General features: G+C 48.5%; 1 protein-coding gene across 1 annotated transcript in view; it reads right to left on the bottom strand.

The window, feature by feature from the left end:
* Positions 1-21051, bottom strand: part of DENND5A (DENN domain containing 5A) — a gene marked incomplete at its 5' end in the record, with an annotated part of 95482 nt that overhangs the window by 49483 nt on the left and 24948 nt on the right. Inside the window, 3 exons of the mRNA XM_043972252.1 lie at positions 1765-2428; positions 6733-6842; positions 7663-7734. Coding sequence (XP_043828187.1) covers positions 1765-2428; positions 6733-6842; positions 7663-7734 — 846 coding nt within the window. The remainder of the gene's footprint in view (positions 1-1764; positions 2429-6732; positions 6843-7662; positions 7735-21051) is intronic.

Here is a 21051-nt window from a genome sequence, read left to right on the forward strand (position 1 = left end):
TGTGTGTAGAGTAAGAAAAATTCTTCCCACCTCAGGCCCACTTCAGATGATCTCAAGTCCACCCACTACCCCTCTTACCCCCTTGTTCTCCCCACTGGGGAAGTTACATCTTGAGGAATGGAGCCTCAGGAATCCCATGGGTAACAGTCCCCTCATCTCTGATTCCCTAGGCTCAGCCCTGGACAGCCCAGCCTGCCCCACTTAATTAAACAGGCCTCAGAGAAGAGACAGGGCTAACAGAAGGTTCCTCCACAATGGATCCATACTCACAAAAGCAGCCCCGCCAGGACTGGAATATGCACCCTCAGCTCTGCCGGTGGAAATGTTCCTTTTCCCTCAAGGCCCAGTGACAAAAGCTATCACTTACGGTATTTTTAAAGGTTTCCAAAGTGCTTTTTAGTTATTGCCTGATTTGATTCTTACAACCACCATGTAAAGTATTATTACCACCATTTTACAGATGGAGAAACTGAAGTTTGGGAGAGATCATGTGACTTGCTCAGGGTCATGCAGTTAGGAAGTATCTGGAATAGGTTCTAAAATGAGGCCTTCCTGACTCCAAGTCCAGCGTTATAATCGGAAGACCCCATAGCTGCCCAATTCATGTACTGTTACCTTCTCTGAGATGCCTTTCCTGATTTTCCCTGTTGAAAATGATCTTTCCCCCTTCACCTTTTCTAAAGAATTTTGTCCATTGCTTTCCTCTCCCTCATCATATTTACAGAGCAGGCTTTAAGGTTAACAAAAGCATGGTCCTCGGCCCACTGAGGGGCAGGAAGCGGAAGTACTGTGACCTTCTTGTTGCAAAGAAGAAACCTGGGCATGGTCCTTAGCTCGTCGCTCTCTCTCACCCCCCACATCCAAATGCCGCGGCTGATTGAACTTACCTTCACAACCTCTCTCTTTCGATTCCACCACCATGCCTTTCAAACACGGAGGGTATTAAACTGAGCTGCTTCCCCATTATCATCTTGCTACAAGACTGCAAACCCCCTGAAATCGGGGCCTGTGCTCCTGCCTCACCCGTCTCTGCAGCCTCCTCCCAGGACCAAGTTTCACTTCCAATGTGCGCCTAAGTGCTTGTTGTTGCTGGAATTTGGGACCCTAGACCTTTGTTGACTGGGAAAGACCTTAGAGTCCATCCAATCTAATTCCTTCTTTGTACGTCTGGGGAAACTGAAAGCCAGAGAGGGCGAGCATTTGTCCAAGTCACCCAACTAACGGAGCTTGAGCTCGGGCCTTTGGGTGGTGCTCAGCCTACCATTGGTCTTCTGCTGACCTCTTATCTGCTTGGTTGGACTAAATCTGTCAGTCTGGTTCTCTCTTCCTTCTTTTCCACTTCAAGCTAAAAGATCAATGTATCCTCCATGTCTCCCCCAAACATGCAAAAGGTTGTATTCTGTGACTGTTCAAGTCACATAAACACAGTAGCCAGTTCTGGCCTTTTCAAGTGGAGTCAGAATATCTCTTCCCCCAGGATGAGACTATCACCATTGCCAATCCATCCTTTCAGTAGTTAGTGGAGAGCAGAGGCCAGGAGACAAGGCTCTCCTCCTGGACCACTGTCTCTAGCACACAGGCACAGCCAAGGAGAGTACACTCCCTTCACAAGATGGTGACCACCAGCACCTACCTGGAAGGACGACAGAGGGCTGGGGTTTACACCCCTGGCCATCACTGTCTGCAACTGCCACTGTTAGGGACTACCGAAACCACCTGATGAGGAAGAAGAGATGGGGGCCCAGAAGAGAAGTGCTGACTTACGCTGTGAGTAGAGCAGGATTTGAAACTCCAACAGGGCACAAGTGAAAAGCTGTAGAACATTTTCCACCCCGAGCAGTTCAAAGACCTCCCGGACAGGGAAGTCAAACAGCGGCAGCTCGCTGGTGCTCGGCCTCTGGCAGACAATGGGTCCATAGACCCCTGAGAACTTGAGGGACCTGCCTGGCGGGGGGAGGGGCACCTCGTAGAGAATGTTGTAGATGTAGCTCTCCAGGGGCAGCGGAGGGGGCTGGGGGGAAGTGACCGCCTGGTGAAGCTGCTCCAGGGCCCGCCTGCATGCCTTCATGAAGGACATGGGCGCGATGAGGCAGATGCACTTGGAGACATAGAGCGTGTCGCGGCTAATGTCGTACGAGTTGAAGCGCTGGAGCTTGGAGCCAGGGGCACCGTCACAGCAGTCTTCGGGCCCACCGCCGTCCTCTCTGCCGTCGGCCGATGGGGTGTGCAGCGCATCATACTCCGCATTGTGCATGTGGTACAGTGTCTGCATGGCGCTGCAGATCTGCTTGCTGGTCACCTCTTCGTAGAAGGTGAGGGCAAAGCCAAACGTCCGGGAGCCGTCCTCCCGCGTGATGATGAATGCGTGAAACTGGGGGCTCCTGGGATCAGCCTGGGTCCTGAATGCCAGCCCTTTGGGCATGCACAGCTGTAAGAGAGAGAGAGCACAGGATGAGCAACGGTTGCACACGGCTCCTGGCCGCTCCAGGATGTGATAACATGCTTGCGCTATGCCCCACACCCCAGGGAGAGGCAGCAGGACCATTAGGTATCCTTGGCGACTGAGTTCAGAAAGGGAGACTAGAGCCACAAAGCCTTTGCCCCCACACCACAAGGCCACCCCAGGCCCAGCCTCTGTGCTCATCAGCAGATTGTCATTAGAGGTAACTGCTCCTTTCCTGTTGCCTGGCTTCTCACTGGCCCACCTTACTGTCTTCTGGGGTTTCTTCTGTAATTACTACCTATCTCAGACAAATAATTCCATCTTTCAGCTTCAGTTTGTAAAGAAAGACTCTGTAAGCCTCAAATCAGTATAGAAATGTTGTGGCACAGTGATGATTATTGTGGCTGGAAATTGTAAAGTTAAAATGAGAGTGTGCTCCAAGACAATCATCTTTCAGGTGCTTTACATCTCACAATCCTGAACCTCTCTGAAATCAGCACCAGAAATATTTCCTAAATGTTTCCCATCTAGAGTTAATTTGTATGTGAGTAGTACATGTATGGTGTGTGTGTGTGTGTGTGTGTGTGTAGGTAATGGGTATATATGTTTGGGTGTCCTTGGGTGTGGGTTTATGATGTCAGTATACATTTATTGAGCATCAGTTGTGTGTAAGACACTACACTTGGCCCTGGAGGACAAAGAAAGATGGTGGAGAGGAGTGAGAAGGCAGGGATGAGATACACACACAAATAAGACACAAAGAAAGTAGTAAGGGCAAAGCAGAGCTCTGGACAAAGAGTACTGAGAAATAGGAGGATGGCTACACAGTACATGGATGGAATGGGATATTACTGGATTGTAGGAAACAGTGAACCGGAAGGACACAGGGAAACATGGAAAGACTTACATGAACTGATGCAAAGGAAAGGAAGCAGAGACAGCGACAACAATGTAAATGCAAAGAACCATCACCACAAAACAACTGCAGAGGAGGTGACCGACAGGTATGGAACACTGCATATAAAGCCAGATTTTTTGTCAATGCATTGATAAGTTTATTCCTCATATTACTTTAAAATTTTTTTCTTTGTTATAGGAAATGATCATGGGGTGTGGCAATTGGGAGATATACAAGGGAAATGTAGGTGATATAAAAACAAAAGATAGCAATAAAAATAGATATTTTTTAAAAAAAAGAAGTATGAGATTAGGAGAGGAGGACACTTTTGCCTGGGAGGATCAAAGAAGGCTTCATGGAGGAAGAGGCATTTAAGCTGTATGTATCTGTGTATACACATACATGAATACAAATGTCTGAATGCACGTATGGATGTGTGTGTGTCTCTGTGCATATGTGTGAACAAAGAATCTGATGAGCACATCCTTAGATATGTGGCCCTTGAAGGGCCCTAGAGAGAACCAGGAATGGTCCCCTCCCAGGGAGTTCAGTAATCCATAGTATCCACAGGCCCTTGGGGTGTCACTAGCAAGTGAATTCCCTACCCAGGCCCACAGAGGCAGCCTCAGGCTGCATGGCCTGAAGCATTTTTCAAACTGAGATGCTGCCCCAGAAAGAACAAAAGAAAGACCTGAGCCGCCCCCCCACCCCTCCCCACCTAAACCCAAAGCTCCAAGGACCTGGGAACCCAAACCACATGGGCCGCCCATCTGACATCACTCCCTGTGGGCGGCAGAGTGTGTACTGATCCCCAGCCGCACACCCTGGGCATCCTCCAGTCTTTGGTGGGGCTTGCTTCCTATCGCCTCAGGCTTCCCCACCTTTCTGTCTGCCCGCTGCAGTCCAAAGCCCTGTAAGCAGGAAGGAAGGAGAACAGACGCCTCTCCTGGGGAGCGGGCTCTGAAGAAGTGAGCAGCAGCACCCCCCCCGCCCCGTGGCACGTCTCCCCCAAAGAGCCTGGGCTCCAACCAAGCCACGGTTTGTCCAAAACCTCCCTGAAGAGGCGAGAGGAGGAGCCAGGAAACCCTATCTCCCTCCCCCCCCAGCAGAGGCTGGCGGAATATTTGTTTCCCTTCCAAGCTACAAAATGCTGCAAACGGATCACACGAGGGGACGAGATGACATTCTCCCACAGCCTTTGGAAGGGAGCAGTCAGGCAGATGAAGAAGCACGGGCGAGAGACAAAAAGGAGTGGCGGCCCAACCAGAGGGGCTGGAGATCCTACTGTCTGCTCCCTGAGTCTTTTTGAATTGTCAAGTTAATTCTGTATAAAGCAAACAGAGAACAGGCTGGGGAAGAGGAAAACGCTTCTCTCTCGGCTCTAAGAAAGGGGCCTTGGGTGACTGATGAGCATCCAGACTTGATGGCTGACTCCTCCCCTTTTCAACCACGCAAGGTGACAGTCATGAGCCTTCTCAGGGCACAGCACAAGCTATTCTGGAAAACATCGTGCTCTGTCCCCAACGGCCTGGAATTTGGCTGTCTGAAGCCTCTGCGTGTCCCGGACAGATGTGGCCTTGGGATGGACAAAAGAGCCCTGAACAGGGCATCCTAGACCATGAGGCTGGGGCCTGGGTCTGCAGCCTATTCGCTGCATAATTTGGGGCAGCTTGCTGATGAATGTTCCCTTCTGAGCCTCAGTTTCCTCAACTCTCAGACAAGGGCTTTACTACCTGCCTCACGTCACTCTGATGAACCAGAGTAACAACACAGCTGAAGGGGGGGTTGCTGTTTAAACTTGAAGAGTGGCTAACCACAAAAAACTCACAGGGTGACTGACTTGGTCAGAACATTTCTGAGGACTTCTCAATTCTAAGAACAGCTCTCTGTCAATCAGGCCACAATTGGGCCACATGCTCATTCAGACATCTGATGGTGGTATTACATATCAGCTCTGGAAAGCCATCCAAAGTGCTGATAAGGCTAAGATTTCCATTTCAGCCGCTCAGTGACACACAAGGCAAGGCATCGGGGAGAAAAATCCCCACGTGACCTTAGGTTCACCTGATCCAGTCAGAAAAAGTTATCCTGGAGAAGCTTAGCAAGGGTCATGATCCCACCGCCAAACATGGCCATCATCTGGAGCAGGAATCAGATGGTTTCTGTTTCATCCAGAGAACAGCACTGAGAGAACCAGGGATAAAGCAGAGGTTTCGAACCTCGGGTACATGACCTTTAGAATTTTTTTAGTAAGTGAATTTCAGTATCATTAGTTTCTTTTATTATGCTGGGTATTTTGTTTTATGCATTTAAAAACATGATTCTGAGGAAAGTTGATAGGCTTCACTGGACTATCCAAGTGATCCAGGACACAAAAAACAAAGAACCAACCCCAGTGTAAATAAAGGAAGGCTGATTTCAGCTTGATAGAGGGAGGACCTTTCAGGGGCTAATAGACTTAGAAAGAACCTTGGAAATCTTCCAGTATCACCTCTTCACCTTTTACTGAGGCCCAGGGAGGGGAAATGACTTCCCCAAAGTCCCACTGGAGAGGTAACCTGGCCAAGCAGCAGAGCCAGGACTCTAACCTGGGTCCTGACCCCGAATCCAGGGGTGTCCCCAATGCACTTTGGGAGTTCCCCATCAGTCATCAAGCATTCATGAAGCACTTGGATGACCCCCTCTTTTAGAGGATATTATACAATGGGCATTCCATGGATATCATCCATTGGGCAGGGAAAGCTTGTAAAGTCTCTTACACTCCTAGGAATCCATGCTAGACATCACTTCCTAATTCATTATTTGTGTCCCATTCCATTTCTCCTCACCCTCCACTAGTCCATGAGATGCATCAGAGACGGGGACTGGATGGTATCTAAATTCTGCATCTCCCCAGGGCCTAACACAGGTTACAGTACACAGCAGGCACTTGCTGGATGTCACTGTGATCCACAGGAATATATAAATTGTCATGGGGCACTGTATTCTGGCTTGGGTCTGGACCTATGATTGCAGCAGTGAGGAGAACTCCCTCCATTGATATATAGTGGCAAGTACTTGGATGCCTATGATCATGAGAGGGAAAGAGACGGGCCCAAGGTCACACAGCCAGTAGGGGTCTTGCTGACCCCAGGGGCAGCTCTCCAATCACTTGAGCAAGCAACCTCTCAAAGCACTGCAGTTGTTTGCAGAATGTGTCTGTGTGACGTGTGCCAACCATCGACAGCTGTGGTCTGTGGTCAGAACAACACAGGGGCGTTTAGACGGCTCGGGTCTCGCTTCCGCTTCCTCCTCCTCCTCCTCAGATTACCACAACAAGATTGGCTTTCACTATTTCTAAGCCCTCAACCTCTGATCAGCATCTCCGTACCTCTGCGTGCTTGGTACTCACCATTCCCACCGCATCTTGGTCAAAAGGATTCCATTCTACATTCTCAGGGTATCGGGCAAGAACTTTTGATTTGAATGTGCGTCTCAGGGGTGTCTGCTCAAAATTTTCTCCTGGGAGAAAAAACAAAAGTTGGTGAAAACTTCTTGAGGAGTTCACTTAAGGCCACCGATGGCCCGACATGTGCTGCACAGCCAAACACAGGAAGGAAGGCAGGAGGGTTAGTGGGCCAAGATCTAGCCAAAAACAGGAGAACAGCAGTAAGGAAAGGGAAATGTTTTAGCAGAGGTTATGGACGACACTGCTCTCTATCTGTCTGTGCTTTTCTTTACAGTGAGACAATTAATACAAAGCTAGGCATTATAATCATGATCATTATTATTATTATTGGTATGGAAGAGGTGGGGATGACAGAGAATCGTTTGAGAAGGAAGGAAACCCAACCCTCAGTGAACACAAGCTGCCTGAAGCTGCTTCAGGTTTGTTTGGTATTCCACTGGTGACGTGGCAAAACAGTCAATTGCTTTGCATTGCAAATGCAATCTGCATTTCTAACATCTCCGAAAAGCACAAAGAGACAAAAAAGATACAGGAGTTATAGAAAAAGAGGGTTTGGGTGTGCTGTCTTTTTTTTTTTTTTTTTTGGTAAGCAAATCAAATGAGGCATCTCGTGAATTCAGAAACATCTGAAATCCCATGAACTGCTCTCGTCTCCCCCTCCCCACTTGGGTTAGAGGCTTTTAAAACTTAAAAATTAATGTGTCAATATAGAACAGAGGGAAGAGCGTTAGAGCACCCGCCACCTAGAAGGCCAACTAACAATTCCCCGAGGAGCCAGAAAGTGAGAAGGTCAGAGGGCACAAGACATCCCAGAGAGCCATCTAGAAGAAGCACCAGAAAGCCCTGGGCATTCTGGGCTGGGTTGGTTTTTACCTTCTGCTGTACTGGCAATGAAAGGGCTGGTGCCATCCCTGGCTTTAGAAGCCCGTATGTACTGGCATAGAGCTATGTGACAAATGAAACAACAGAACAATGTTACAAGAGACCGGAGGAGGGAAGGAGGGGCGCACAGCCACACCAACAGCCAACTCCAGGACAGCCACGTTGCTCCTAGGCCTCACAGCTCTCCTTCCCATCCTGAGACCCACAGGCCCAATGTCCCCTTGCTGACACAGCAGCTTGGCCTCCCCATCCTACCACACACAGGCAAGGGCAGCAAGGACTCAATGGGTAGTTAAGAGCACAGCAGGCTGGGAAAATCCACAGATGCCCTGGGGAAAAGGAGAGGGAAACATGAACCAGGACCAGGAGGTGACACACAGGAAGCCAGGAACTGGCCAAAGGAAGAGCCTCAGGTCTCAGAGCAGTCTTGGCTTGATACAGAACTGCTCATGCATAGCAGCCCTTTCATGAACTGCCTTCTTGCCTGAGCTAGGGATGGGGAGAAGGCTACTAGGTAGAGGCTACCATGGACTTGCTACAGCAGGTACATTGAAGGGATCCTGAGCCAACATCCTCCTCTCATACACTGCTGCAGCCTGGATGTGAGCCTGGGCTCCCAGAGGTAACCCCACATGTTTAAGTGCTGTCACGCCCTCCCAAGGTAAGAAGGCTGAGCACAGGCCCAAGGAGAAATAGCCAGGCTCTGGGCCGGTGGTTTGGAAAGCCCGCCCGGTTAGCTAAATGCAGAATGGCAGAAGTTTGAGCCCTGCAAGAAACGAGATCCTTTTTTGGCCATCACATTCAGCAACACATTTTTTTTTCACAGCTCCCAAAACTATCCACTAAGTCTCAGAGGGAGCATCTATCTACACTTGAAATCCTGGATCCTCAAGGTTCTAAAGCAAAACAACTCGGCACCTAAAGAGCCGGGGCAAGGGCAAAGACCCTGCGTAACAAAGAGATGACCTTTGGCCAGGAGAGCCCTGCACCTGAGCAATCCCAGAGATCCTGATATGCTGCAGACAGGGCTTCCCACCCCAGTCGCCTGGAGTTGTCTAGTCCAGATACCAACAATGTTTGTAGTGAGGAAGATCCTGTTTTTATTGAACCCAAACCTTTTCTTCTGTTTTCCCTTATTCTGCCCTCAATGAAGACAGAAAATAAACATCTCTATCCTTCTCTGGCTTCTAACATGACAGAACCGAAGGCCCCCATCAGTCACTATGACCCCCAGACCCCTTTCACAGACCAACTTCCATAACTCCAACTGCTTTTTTATTCTTTTTCCTTCTGTTTGAGTTCTTCTGAAATTTCCCATTTCAGGAAATTTCATGCCTCAAAATAAACTGGGTAATCTTCACTGCAGAGGATGGCAAAATGAGCACACAGCTGCTGACAGCTGTGGCAACAATGGTGCCAAATTACAGCAAACCAAGAGAAGAATTGGGCTTGGGTCACGTGGGGCCTGGGGAGCACAGCCCTGGGCTTTCAGGAGCACCTGCAACAGGCCCAGCCCAGGGAGCCCTGTGTGCTGAGCCCTTCATTGGGGAACTGTGGCTGAAGCATTTAGGAGAGTCCAGGGGGCAGCTGCATAGGCCGGTTCTCAAAACACTTTATTTTCAATTGCTTCTGTTCTGGAGGAGGGCAGAGAGAGAGTGTGTGTGTGTGTGTGTGTGTGTGTGTGTGTGTGTGTGTAAGAGAAAGAGGGAGGGGAGGGAGGAAGGAAGGGAAAGAGAGAGAGAGAAAGGGGGAGGGGGGGAGGGAGAGGGAGAGAGGGGGGAGGGGAATTAAGGAAGAGAACAATGCCTTCCTCTCTCCAAAGGCGGCACAGGATTGGGGGGGGGGGGAATCTTGCTAATAATTTTGTTTTTTTTCAAAACCTATTTACATTTTGTAAAAAGACGTTAAGAAATGCAACTCTCAGTAAGCGGCTGATTAGGTGTTGATCTGCACTGTAACCACTGAAAGCACAGGTTTGGTCCCTGTAAAAAAAAAAAAATGCCCGTAGTGCATTGTCCTAAGCCTGGGTGCGAGGAGCTCCCATCTTTGGGCAGTGTGGAGAGCAGAAGCAGATTTCTACTTCAGCACTTAACACAGGCATGCATCCTGATGCTCATGGAGGTGACCCTAGTTTCCCACTGTCTAACCAATCACTCCGGCTATCCACAGGCCAGGCAGAGGGAGGGGGAGGCCAGTCCCTACTTCTCTGCCTTCCTCTCACCTCCCCTGCCTCTACTCAATACAGCTGCCCATAAGGCAGAGAAGGGCTGAGGAGGGGGAAGGAGGGACAGGCCTGGGTTTCTCCACTTGAGTTAAGTTGACCCGGAATGGAAAGGCTGAGGTCCCCAGCCTACTGAAGAAGCTCTAAAGGTAGGGGCAGGGGAAAAAAGGATGTGGAAGCGGGGGAAACCCAGAGTGTATGAATCAAGTTGGCTGTTCAATTCAAGGAAGACGAAGAATCAGAACAATGCCCAGAAACAGGAGGAAAGTGAAGCTGGGTGTTTCAAAAGCCAAGTGTGAGGAACACCAACCAAACTGATGATTCCAGTAACTGTGAGAGGGGTTCTGACCTAAGGCCAGAGTCAATGTACCTGAGGTCATGTACTTACCTATGGAGCTAAAAGACAGTTAAGGCTTGCAGTGGAGAGGACATCAGGACAAAATCAGGAAGGTCCGGGTTCAGATTTGACCTCAGACATTTACTACCTGTGTGACCCTGAGCAAGTCACTTAATCTTTCTCAGCCTCAGTTTCCTCATCTGTAAAATGGGGACAAATAGCATCTGCCTCGTTGGGATGTGGTAAGGGGTTAAATGAGATAGCCTATGTAAAACCTTAAAATAATTACTATGATGATGATAATGTCAGTAGTTTGGGGGCTTCCTGACCAAGACTACAGCCCCTCCAGGCCCACCGTGCAGACACTGCCTCTGGAGCCAGAGGTGACAGTTCCTCCCTTGATGTCTAAAGAGACCCTGTGGGCATAAATATTCGTCCCCAGCGGGCCACCTCTCTACTTATGGGAAGCAGCCTGTTGTGGAAGGAAGACCCCCCAGGAGCAGCTAGGTGGTGCAGGGGATAGAGCACCAGCCCTGGATTCAGGAGGACCTGAGTTCAAATCCAGCCTCAGATACTTGACACTTATTAGCTGTGTGACCCTGGGCAAGTCACTTAACCCCAATTGTCTCACCGAAGAAGAAGGAGGAGGAGGAGGAGGAGGAGGAGGAGGAGGAGGACCCCCATACTTCAGAGACCATGTCACCACCACCTCCCATTTTACAGAGGAGGAAACTGAGGTCTAGGGGAGGACCTTGGCCAAGGTCAAGCAGGTAGTGAGTGGTACAACTGGGTATCTGAGCTCGTCTCTGGCCTCCGGCCTGGTCCTCTTGGCACTGCTCTCTTCCCCCTCCCAACCCCACCCCCCACCCCCGACTTCTGGTCTCATATTGGCCACCAATTCACTGTGGCCTTGGGCAAAACAGCTGCCTTCTCTTGGCCTTGCTTTCTCCCTCTGGAAAAATAAAGGGCCCAGGCAACATGGTCTCACAGGTCCCTCTCAGTGCTGTCAATCCTAAACTCCAAGATCCCTTCTGGCTGTGCCAGTCTTTGTTCTGTATTCTTGAGGTTCCTCCCAACTCTGAAGACTCATCTTCTAAGGCCCCTCCCAGCTCTGACACTGTCCATTTTATGTTCTGTGACCCTTACAGCTCTGACACATACATTCTGTGTCCCAAGCCCCCTCCCAGCTCTGACAGTCTATGAATGGGGGAAACTGAGCACACACGTCTGAGAGGATGGACCCTGTGGCTCTAGCAGAAGTAGAGTCTCTAAGGTGTACTGGGTCTCCCATCATCCAGGCAGGCAGTGACACATGACCACAGTTTTTAACATTTGCTGCCTGGCAGCCATCTGGAAACAGAAATGAGCAAAGAGAAGGAACTCTAAACCAGCCTCAGAGCAGACCTGCAGAAACAGCATGACATGCAATGACATCCCACACACCTCCACCACTGTACAAAGATGGATGCTAAAACACCTTCAGAATGTGCACAAATCTCTTATAAACCGTCAGACAAAGCCAACGAGAAGAAACGTAATCGCCCCCATTTAGGAGATGATGTAAAAGTTTTACGACATACACAGGTACATCTCACAGGCTGATCCAGAACAAAAGAACTTTTATTCTAATTGAAAAACTGGATTGTGTCCAGAGGAAAATGATTAGGACAGTGAGGAGACTGGAGATCAGGCCATATAAGGATCCATGAGAGAAACAGCATATATTTATCCTAGAGAAGAAAAGATTTAGGCGGTAATAAGACCCCTGGCTAAGTATTTTTTTTTTATGAAGGCCTATCAGGTTGAAGAGAAATCAGCCTGCTTCTGCTCTGGTTCTAGAGGGTTAGCAGATTTCAACTCAATGGACGAATACAAATTTCATAAAAATTAGGACTGTCCAAAAATAGAATGGATAGTTTTAAGAGATAGGGGGTTCCCTGGGCCATAACTAGGAATTTTAGCAAGTTATCACCTGGATTAAGTGGCATAAAGAACAAAGACTCCAAGAGACTGGTACAAGGCCACTGCTGGGAGGCTCAGGAAGGAGGGGAATAAGGAAGGAGACCTGAGTGGAACAAAGAAGTTCGTTACCTGGAGCTTCCTATTGTAACTAATAAGTTTTATTAAATTGGCATTAAACTGTTTCTGCCCTGATGAAGGACTTAACTACTATCAGCACCCTCTAATTTCAGTAACCCTGAGGAAACTGCCTTTTGGCCCTACCCTAGTTATAACTCCCCGAGAATTCCCCATCACACGGGAAAGACCAAAGGTTTTCACATGGAGGCTGAAGGGATGCTTGTCATATTGAAGAGGATACATGTTGCACTGCATGACATTTCAGCTCTAACATTCTGTGATGGAAATAGGTATTTCTGTTGCTAACTCTACAGACACTATAATCCAGCTTTACCCATTAAAGAACCGTGAACAATGAAAATGGATGTCTACATCTCTGCTCCTCATTTAGAAGGCTAGTCCATCCCAAAGCATGACACCCATCTGTGGCCCCAGTAACCCCTCTCCAGGAATCCCCTGGATCCCTAAAGCTTCCCGGAAAGTTCTCTCCTCAAACCCACAGGTCTTTCCTCTAAATCCAACTCAAGGCCAGAGGAGCTGTGGGGGTGTCCTGACTCATCCCCGACAGTGGGATTTACATAGCTGTGTCCTTGCTCACAGGAATCCTGCTCCACTTCTGTTACTGCGATCTCTCTCAGGAGGAAAAAAGGTGGGGAGAGAGGGGTGGGAAAGGCATTGGTAACTAAACCCCAGCTACAGTGCGATCCCGCCTCCCAGGCAGGTTTGTCACATCACCCACTAGAAAACCAAAGTCGCAGTGATCGACAAGAGCGAGGGAAGCTTTATCTGTGGGTGTCCATGGCAACAGAACCCATAAAGATACTCCCAAGCCAGCAGGACAGGAGCGGTGGCCCCTCATCTCCCTTGTCCTGGCCACCGACTCAGGTCAGGGCCAGCCCCCCATCTCCACCCAGGTATTTGTCAAGGCTTCGGGGAAATGAAAAGTTGGTTCCGTGAGGGAAGGGGCTCCTTTATTTTTGTCTTTGTAGCCCCAGAGGCTGGTACACCCAACACTCAACCAAAGCCTGTTGAGCTGAAATGAGTTCTCCCCCAAAAGGCTGGGAGATCTCTGGGATTCCTTTAAATAATCCACACTATTCCCTATTCTCTGAGCTTTATTTAGAATGTTACGGAAAACCAAGTCGATATTGCAAAACTATGAAAATGGTGTCACAGTTTGTAAACATTAAAAATAGGAACAATGGGGGCAGCTAGGTGGCGCAGTGGATAAAGCACCGGCCCTGGATTCAGGAGGACCTGAGTTCAAATCCAGCCTCAGACACTTGACATTTACTAGCTGTGTGACCCTGGGCAAGTCACTTAACCCTCATTGCCCTGACCAAAAAAAAAAAAAAAAAAAAGGAACAATGTAACTTCTTGTGTTGTGGACCTTAAAACACCACACATGGTGAAGCGGAACTGGTACTGTTGCTGCTGCTGCTTATGAAGAACTACAACATTATGGTATTAGTAGAATATGTATGGAATATGTACAACATCATGGTATTAGTAGAATAAGTGCTAGATCTGAATTTCCAAAGATCAGGGTTCAAGTCCTAGCCAAGACACCCCCTTGAGGAAGGAAGTCACTTCAACCTCTGTCATCTTCAGTTTCCTCATCTGTAAAGTGGGGTTAATGATAACTGACCCATATCCCTTACAGAACTGTTGTGAGGGCAGCATCTGAAACGCCATCTACTTGAAATAAAGCTCTTGCTTTGTAGTTACCAAAACATTTTTATATCCATTAACAGATCCAATCTAGCTCACGTTTCTGGATTTTAGGGTTTTATAAAGTGCTTTCCTCAAAAACACCCTGTGAGTTAAATTGGATTTTGCATTATTGCCCTCATTTTACAGATCAAGAAACTGAGGTTCAGAGAGGGAAAGGAATTTGGCCATGATTACCTAGCTAATAAGTGGCTGGGCCGAGACTTGGAGCCACCAATCCAGTGATCTCTGAACCTCTCTGGGACCCCTCCCCAATTCAGGACCAGGTGTTCTTAACCTAGGATCCGTGAACTTGATTTTGTCTTATTTCGATACCTGCATTTCATCCTACGTGTTTTGTTTTATGCGTTTCAAAGCAGGACTCCGAGAAGGGCTGGCTCCACAGGCTTCACCAGACACTGCCAAAAGGAGTCAGAACACAGAAAAGCTCAAGAGCCCCCAGTAGAAAGGGAGAAGCCGACGAGAGGCTGACCAGCAACCGCTACCAGAAGCCAGACACTGGTGAGTCTCATCTTTGCGTCTCCAGGATCCAGCTCAGAGCCTCATCTCTGGAATCAGACTGGAAATGGTAACATCCAGCACCATGGATGCTCCCTGGGGCAGGGGCTGATTCCTGTCCCTGCTCCGTCCCAACACACACACTGAGCCCTTACTAAATGCTTGTGGGAAAGAATGGACGAACAACAGCAGCAGCCACAGCTGCTTCCAGAGCAACAGCCCCGGAGGAGATGCAGGCCTCTGGTCACAAAGGGTCCCCTCAACCCTGAAAAGATGGCAGGTGCTCCAGATCTCTCCTCCGGCCTCAAACCACAAGGGCTCCTTGTCTTCCCCAGAGTCCTCGCACATTTATTAAGATTTGACCAGTCACCAGCATCCCCATATCCGGGGCTGGCTGTCAGCATGTCCAAAGAGAGGCCTCAGGGAGTGTGCTTCAGGGAGGAGGCCCCAGAACCCCAATCTAACAGATCTCATGTTAATGTGGCAGGAAGCCTCCTCAGCTCAGGTCAGAGCAGAACGGGCCTCAGTTTATCTCAATAAGCACGTGTTAAGTGTCTAGTCTGGGCCAGGAACCGTGTGAAGTACTGAGGGGCGCACGCGTGCTCACACACATACAACAGTCTCTGCCCTCAGGGGCCTCCCTTTGACTGAAGGGAACTTGAGGTTTCTACTGGAATCTTCAAGACCTTTTCAGGCAACCCTGTCATTTTACATAGGAGCTTAAGAGGTTGCAGCCGTTGTTCAAGCAGAGACCCCCCCCCCCAAGAGGTGACCAAGTGGGGCCCATAGTTGGTAAGCATCAGGTTCCCCAAGCTGGGGACTCCCACAGACATTGAAAATTGCATTTTTCTTCCCAGAGAGAGAAGCTGCAGCAACTGTTGGAGCAGCTGTGGCGGCAGTGGACGTAGTCCAAAGGGACAAGCACAGCCTCCTCTCCTTCCCTACCTTCTTTGGAAGCCCTGGAGATCAGGGTAGGATGGAAATAAAGTCAGTCTCCCCCCCCCCCAAGGCATGAGCTCCGCAGGTGCTTCCATCCTTGATACAGCCCCATGGGAAATTACTGGAGATGATCAAAGCTCAACCAGTGGCCCACAGCAAAGGAAGGACTAGGCAGTGAGCAACCCCTTATCATGGAAATCCAAGAGAAGGAGGAGAAATAATAATAATGATAGCTAACATTTATATAGTGTTTACTATGTGCCAGGCACACAGCAAGTAGTTTACAATCATTATCTCATTTGACCTTCACAACAATCCTGGGAGGTAAGTGCTATCATTATGCCCATTTTATAGATGTGGAAGCTGAGACAACCAGAAATCAAGTGACCAGCCCAGGGTCCCACAGCTAGTAAGCATCTGAGGCCAGTCTTGAACTCAGGTCTTTCTGACTCCAGGTCTGGTGGCTCCATTGGGCCACCTAGCTGCCTTAGAAGAAAGAAACCACACAGTCCTTCCTCTGCCCCTTCTCCTGCTCAGGGACATGAGAGGAAATAGCCCCCACCTGTGGCTGGACTTCTACCAGCAAGTTTTCAGCCTCTATTGGGAAAACACAGGCCCCAAAAGCCACAAGCATTTATTAAGTACCTACTGTGTACAAGCATTGTGCTAGGACATGAAGGAAGGCAGTTTCTATAAGACTCAGGGCTTAACTCCACAGAATTTATAGTGCAGTGGGAGGAAAACCCCCCAGTATGGGTAACTGTAATGCACACTGCTCTAAGGCAAGTACATTGGGGAGGCCCAGAGCTAAGTCCAAAAGGAGGTCGAGGTGAAAGGTCAGTAGTGGTGAGCATGGAGGGATCCAGGAAGGCCTCCTGAGGAAGGTGGAAATGGTGCTGGACTTAAAAGGACAGGGACAGATATAACAGTAAAAAGCAGGAAAGACGGTACTTCAGAAAGAGAGGTGGGGGGAATAAAGTCAAGGGAATAGCCAAGTCAGCTCAGGAATGTTCTTGAGGCAGGCAATGGTCTGGTCTAGCTGGAACAAAGTCACAGAAAGGAATATGAGAGAATGTGAGGAAGGTAGAGGGGGCACTAGATACACCAGAACACCCAGGAAAGGGGAGCCACGGAAGACTTCTGAACCGAGGACACAGACACCCTTTGGCCAACATACAATCCATATGTTTATGTGAAAGCTAGAGTTAGAAGGGAGGGACTGAGGCACTGTGGTTTGTGGATGGCTGGTACATGGACTAGGGGCCTGCTTCCAGGCAAAATCAGGTGAAAGCCAGCATAGGAGAGCCCAGGGCCCCAGGGCAGGAGTCTGAATTCTGGTGGGAGGTCCAGGAGGGTCTGGACCTGCTTCCATGGGCCAGCTCCAGGAGAAAGAACAAAGAAGAGCCTGCAGGCAGAGAGGTTTGGTCAGTAGGGTGCAGTAGGGTCCAGGGAGAGTCAAGTGAATGCCTAAAAGGGGGGGGGCAGACAATTAACAACAAAAACTCCTGGTCTCAGCCTGATACCTTTAAAAAGCAACAGCGACAAACTACTCACAAAGGGAATGGAAAAATGAACAGGCAGGCACTGACTTGCTAAGCAGAAGGTCCTAACCAGGCTCCCAGCTGCCCGGGGCCCAGTAGTGGGGCTTCCTTCCTTCTTATGTCCCCATATTCTACTGCAGTATAAGATTTTCTTGCATGGGACCCAGAAAACAGAATATCATCGTTGGGGCAAACTGGTCAGTAGTCACAGCAGCCCGTCACTGATTTATCAATCACAGCTGAGGAAGAAAGATAAGCTTCCTATGAGCAAAGAGAAAAACTCCAGGGGAAAGAGACCTGAGCCAGCTCAGAAACTACCTCAGAAAACCTTCAGGAAGCCATTTCTCCTCTCTGGGGCTCAATTTACCCATCTGTAAAATAGGAAGATGATTTCTCTGGTCTTTGCCAGTTGTGATATTTTATGGTCCCTTATGACTCAAATATTCCATGGCTTGAAGAATCTCTGCCTTCAAAGAACCCACAGTCTAGTCTATTTGGCAGAGCATGAAGGAAGCATTCCAAGCCTAACAGAAAGGACCCAGAGCTGAGAGTCAGAACACCTGCTGAGCAACCATTACTTTTCACTTAAGTAATAGGCAGGTGATTGAAATAGGCCCACCACCATAGACTGCAGCTTAGTGAACATAGAGCTAAATTTGAAGTCCAGAAGATCTGAATTCAAATTCTGCCTCAGACACCTACTAGTTATATAACCTTGAAAAAGATACTTTACCTCTCTCAGACTCAGCATCCTCATTATATTAATACTATTATAACCTTTCAACCTCAATACTCTACACTATCTTCCCAAATCCCTTCTCCCCTTGCTTACATATCACACACACACACACACACACACACACACACACACACACCCTCCAAGGGCCAAAATTAACACAAGGTAGGACATGTGGGACACTTCTTGCTCATCCAATGTGGTATGCAAAAAACCTTATTAATAAAAGGAAAAGGTCCCAGAGGAGGCCAAACAGGGCAGGAAAGGGTCTCAGGGTTACACCACTCAAGGTACTGAGGACGTTTATCCTGGAGACCAGATGTGGGGGGAGGGACAAGATCAATATCTTCAGGTGAACAGAAAGAAGACCCACAAGGATCTTGCGCAAGCAGGACAACTTGGAAAGTGACACTCTGAACTGATATGTTTGAAAAGAAAAGCAAACAGTTCCCATACAAATCTTTTTCTGCTCTATTGGGTGTTTTAGAAATGCATGTTTTATTTAGCTGGGTGAGTTTAAAAAAATAGAATTCTTAAAGAACAAATGTCTTCAGGTATTTGAAGGGCTGTTTCATGAATGAGGGATCAGACTCAGCTTCCAAGGGCAGAAGCTGGAATGACAACACATAGAAGCCACAAAGATGCAGATCCTGGCTTGATGTTAAGGGGAAACATCCTAAGTACCAGAGCCATCCCTGAGCCACATGAGTTGCCTTGGAAGTAACTAGCTCCCATGACTGGTGTGAAGGCTGCATGGCCACTGCTTGGGATGCTGTAGCACCAGTAGATTCCTGGTGAGATGCAGGGTCGCCTAAGAGGCCTCTGGGGCCCCTTCCAGCTAGCACATTCTTTGGACTACCAAAGGGAGACATCTCTATGGCTATCATAAAAACAGAAAGTTTGTATATGTTGGAGGTCTCTTTAAAAAAAAAAAAAGTTCAGGTTTTTTTTTCTTCGAGTTTTAAATTCATTATAGATTACTTTTTTTTTTTTTTAGTGAGGCAATTAGGGTTAAGTGACTTGCCCAGGGTCACACAGCTAGTAAATGTTAAGTGTCTGAGGCCGGATTTGAACTCAGGCACTCCTGACTCCAGGGCCGGTGCTCTATCCACTGCACCACCTAGCTGCCCCCGATTACTTATTTTTTTAAAACTGTAGTCTCAGGTCTGCAAAAGACTGGCAGTAATTTAAGCTTTTATAGTATGAATTTGGGCTAGAGACAGATAATGTGGTAGAAAGAACACTAAGTATGGGGTTCAAACTGTGACTCTCACTCTACCTTTGTGCTCTTGGACAAGCCCCCTTAATGCTCTGAACTTCAGTTGGCTCCACTTTGAAAATTAGGGACTTGCATCTGAATGCTCTTTAACCCCTTTCTTTCCCCACTCCCCCCCCCATGTCAGGCCCTCTAACGGATCTCCTGTGCTCTTCCCAGCAGCCTAAGTGCCAACCCCAAAGCACAGAGACAAGCTGTCTGCCGAAGGTGGACAGCCTTAGAATGCAACATTCATTTCTGTTTTAACTGGGTTAAATGTAAGGAAAAACTTCCCCCAAGTGCCCAGCCTGGATAATGGAATGCCCCCTCTGAAGGCTTTTAGAGCCTGCTAGAGATCCTTGGCAAGAGTGATGTGTGGCTGCCCAAAGGCAGGGAGCTGGACCTCCCAGCCACTTCTTAAAGACCATGGGGCAGCTGGGATTCTTCTTTTTTTAAGGCATGGCAGCTAACCAGGGCAACCTCACTTCCTGAGGAAACTTAATATAGTCAAGAGGCTCCACAGGATCATAGATTTATAGTGAGAAAGGGACTCTGTGGTTTTTTGGCCCAACCAGAAAACAAAGGAGGAAACAGAGGCCCAGAGCTGGGGCCAGAGGTCACCCACATAATAGTGCACTCCAAGTCGTCTGACCCCAAAGCCAACATTCTTCCCACTATATTTTTTTTAATTCCTTAGAAAAAAAAGAAAAAGCACGTCTAGCACTCTTGACAAAGCAGAGATGCTCATTGTAAGAGTTTGTCTCGGGGGCAGCTAGGTGGCACAGCAGATAAAGCACCAGCCCTGGATTCAGGAGGACCTGAGTTCAAATCTGACCTCAGACACTTGAGACTTACTAGCTGTGTGACCCTGGGCAAGTCACTTAACCGTCATTGCCGCCCGCCGCCCCCCCCCCCAATTGTTTCACTGCAGCCCACAGAGCAGAACTGAACTCAATTCAATTTAATTAGCATTTGGTAAGTGCCTACTATGGGCTAGGCCAGATCCAGCCACCATGGCAGGCTCTAGAGATGTAAAAATAAGCCATAAATCAGTCTCGGCCCTCAAGGATTTTTCATTCTACTGGGAATGAACTGGAAGAAAAAAAAAACATGTACAACTAAGGAAATATAAAATAAATACATAATGATGGTGGTAGGGAGGATCAGGAAAGGCTGGTTGAAGTGTGCAGCACTGGAGCACAGCTGTGACTAGAGTCAGGCATTCCAAGAGGCAGCCATGAAGAGGGAGGGCATCCCAGGGATGGGGCACAGCCCATGCAAATGCACAGAGGCAGGAGATGGAATCTCGGACAATATTTAATAGGTTGGTTGGGCTGGAATGTAGAATGCATGAGTGAGAGTAATACGAAATATGCCCAACACTGGAGTTTGCATTCTATTTCAGAGGCAAAAGAGAGCCAGGAAGCTTCTGGAGCAGGGGTGGGGTGTGCTGATCTGTGCTGCTGTGTGGAAGACAGATGAGAGGACCAAAACAGAACCAAAAGCAGGGAGACCAAGTAGGAAGCCACTGCAAGAGACCAGGTGAAAAGTGAGGAGGGCCTAAAACAGGATGGGATACGTGACAAGAAGGAAAAAAAAATGGGCTAGATGTTGGGTGTTTTTTGTTTGTTTTTTTGTTTTGGGGTTTTTTAGTGAGGCAATTGGAGTTAAGTGACTTGCCCAGGGTCACAGAGCTAGTGAGTGTTAAGTGTCTGAGGCTGGATTTGAACTCAAGTACTCCTGACTCCAGGGCCGGTGCTCTATCCACTGTGCCACCTAGCTGCCCCTAGATGTTATAAGATAGAATCCACAGGGCGAGTGGGGGCAGTTTGTACAAATATGTATATGTATGCATGTGGGTACAAGTGCGCACGCACGCGCGCGCGCGCACACACACACACACAACTCTGCTACTGATGAATGATCTGCCAAGCCCAAACTCTGGCTCCTAAAAGAGCCACACTGTTCATCCAGCATTTTACTAAATGTCCAAGTCCCAGGTCCCAGGATTTCAGGCTGAAACAATCCCTCAGGGACCATCTC

The sequence above is a fragment of the Dromiciops gliroides genome, chromosome 6, assembly GCF_019393635.1.
Source record: "Dromiciops gliroides isolate mDroGli1 chromosome 6, mDroGli1.pri, whole genome shotgun sequence".
Taxonomy (NCBI): domain Eukaryota; kingdom Metazoa; phylum Chordata; class Mammalia; order Microbiotheria; family Microbiotheriidae; genus Dromiciops; species Dromiciops gliroides.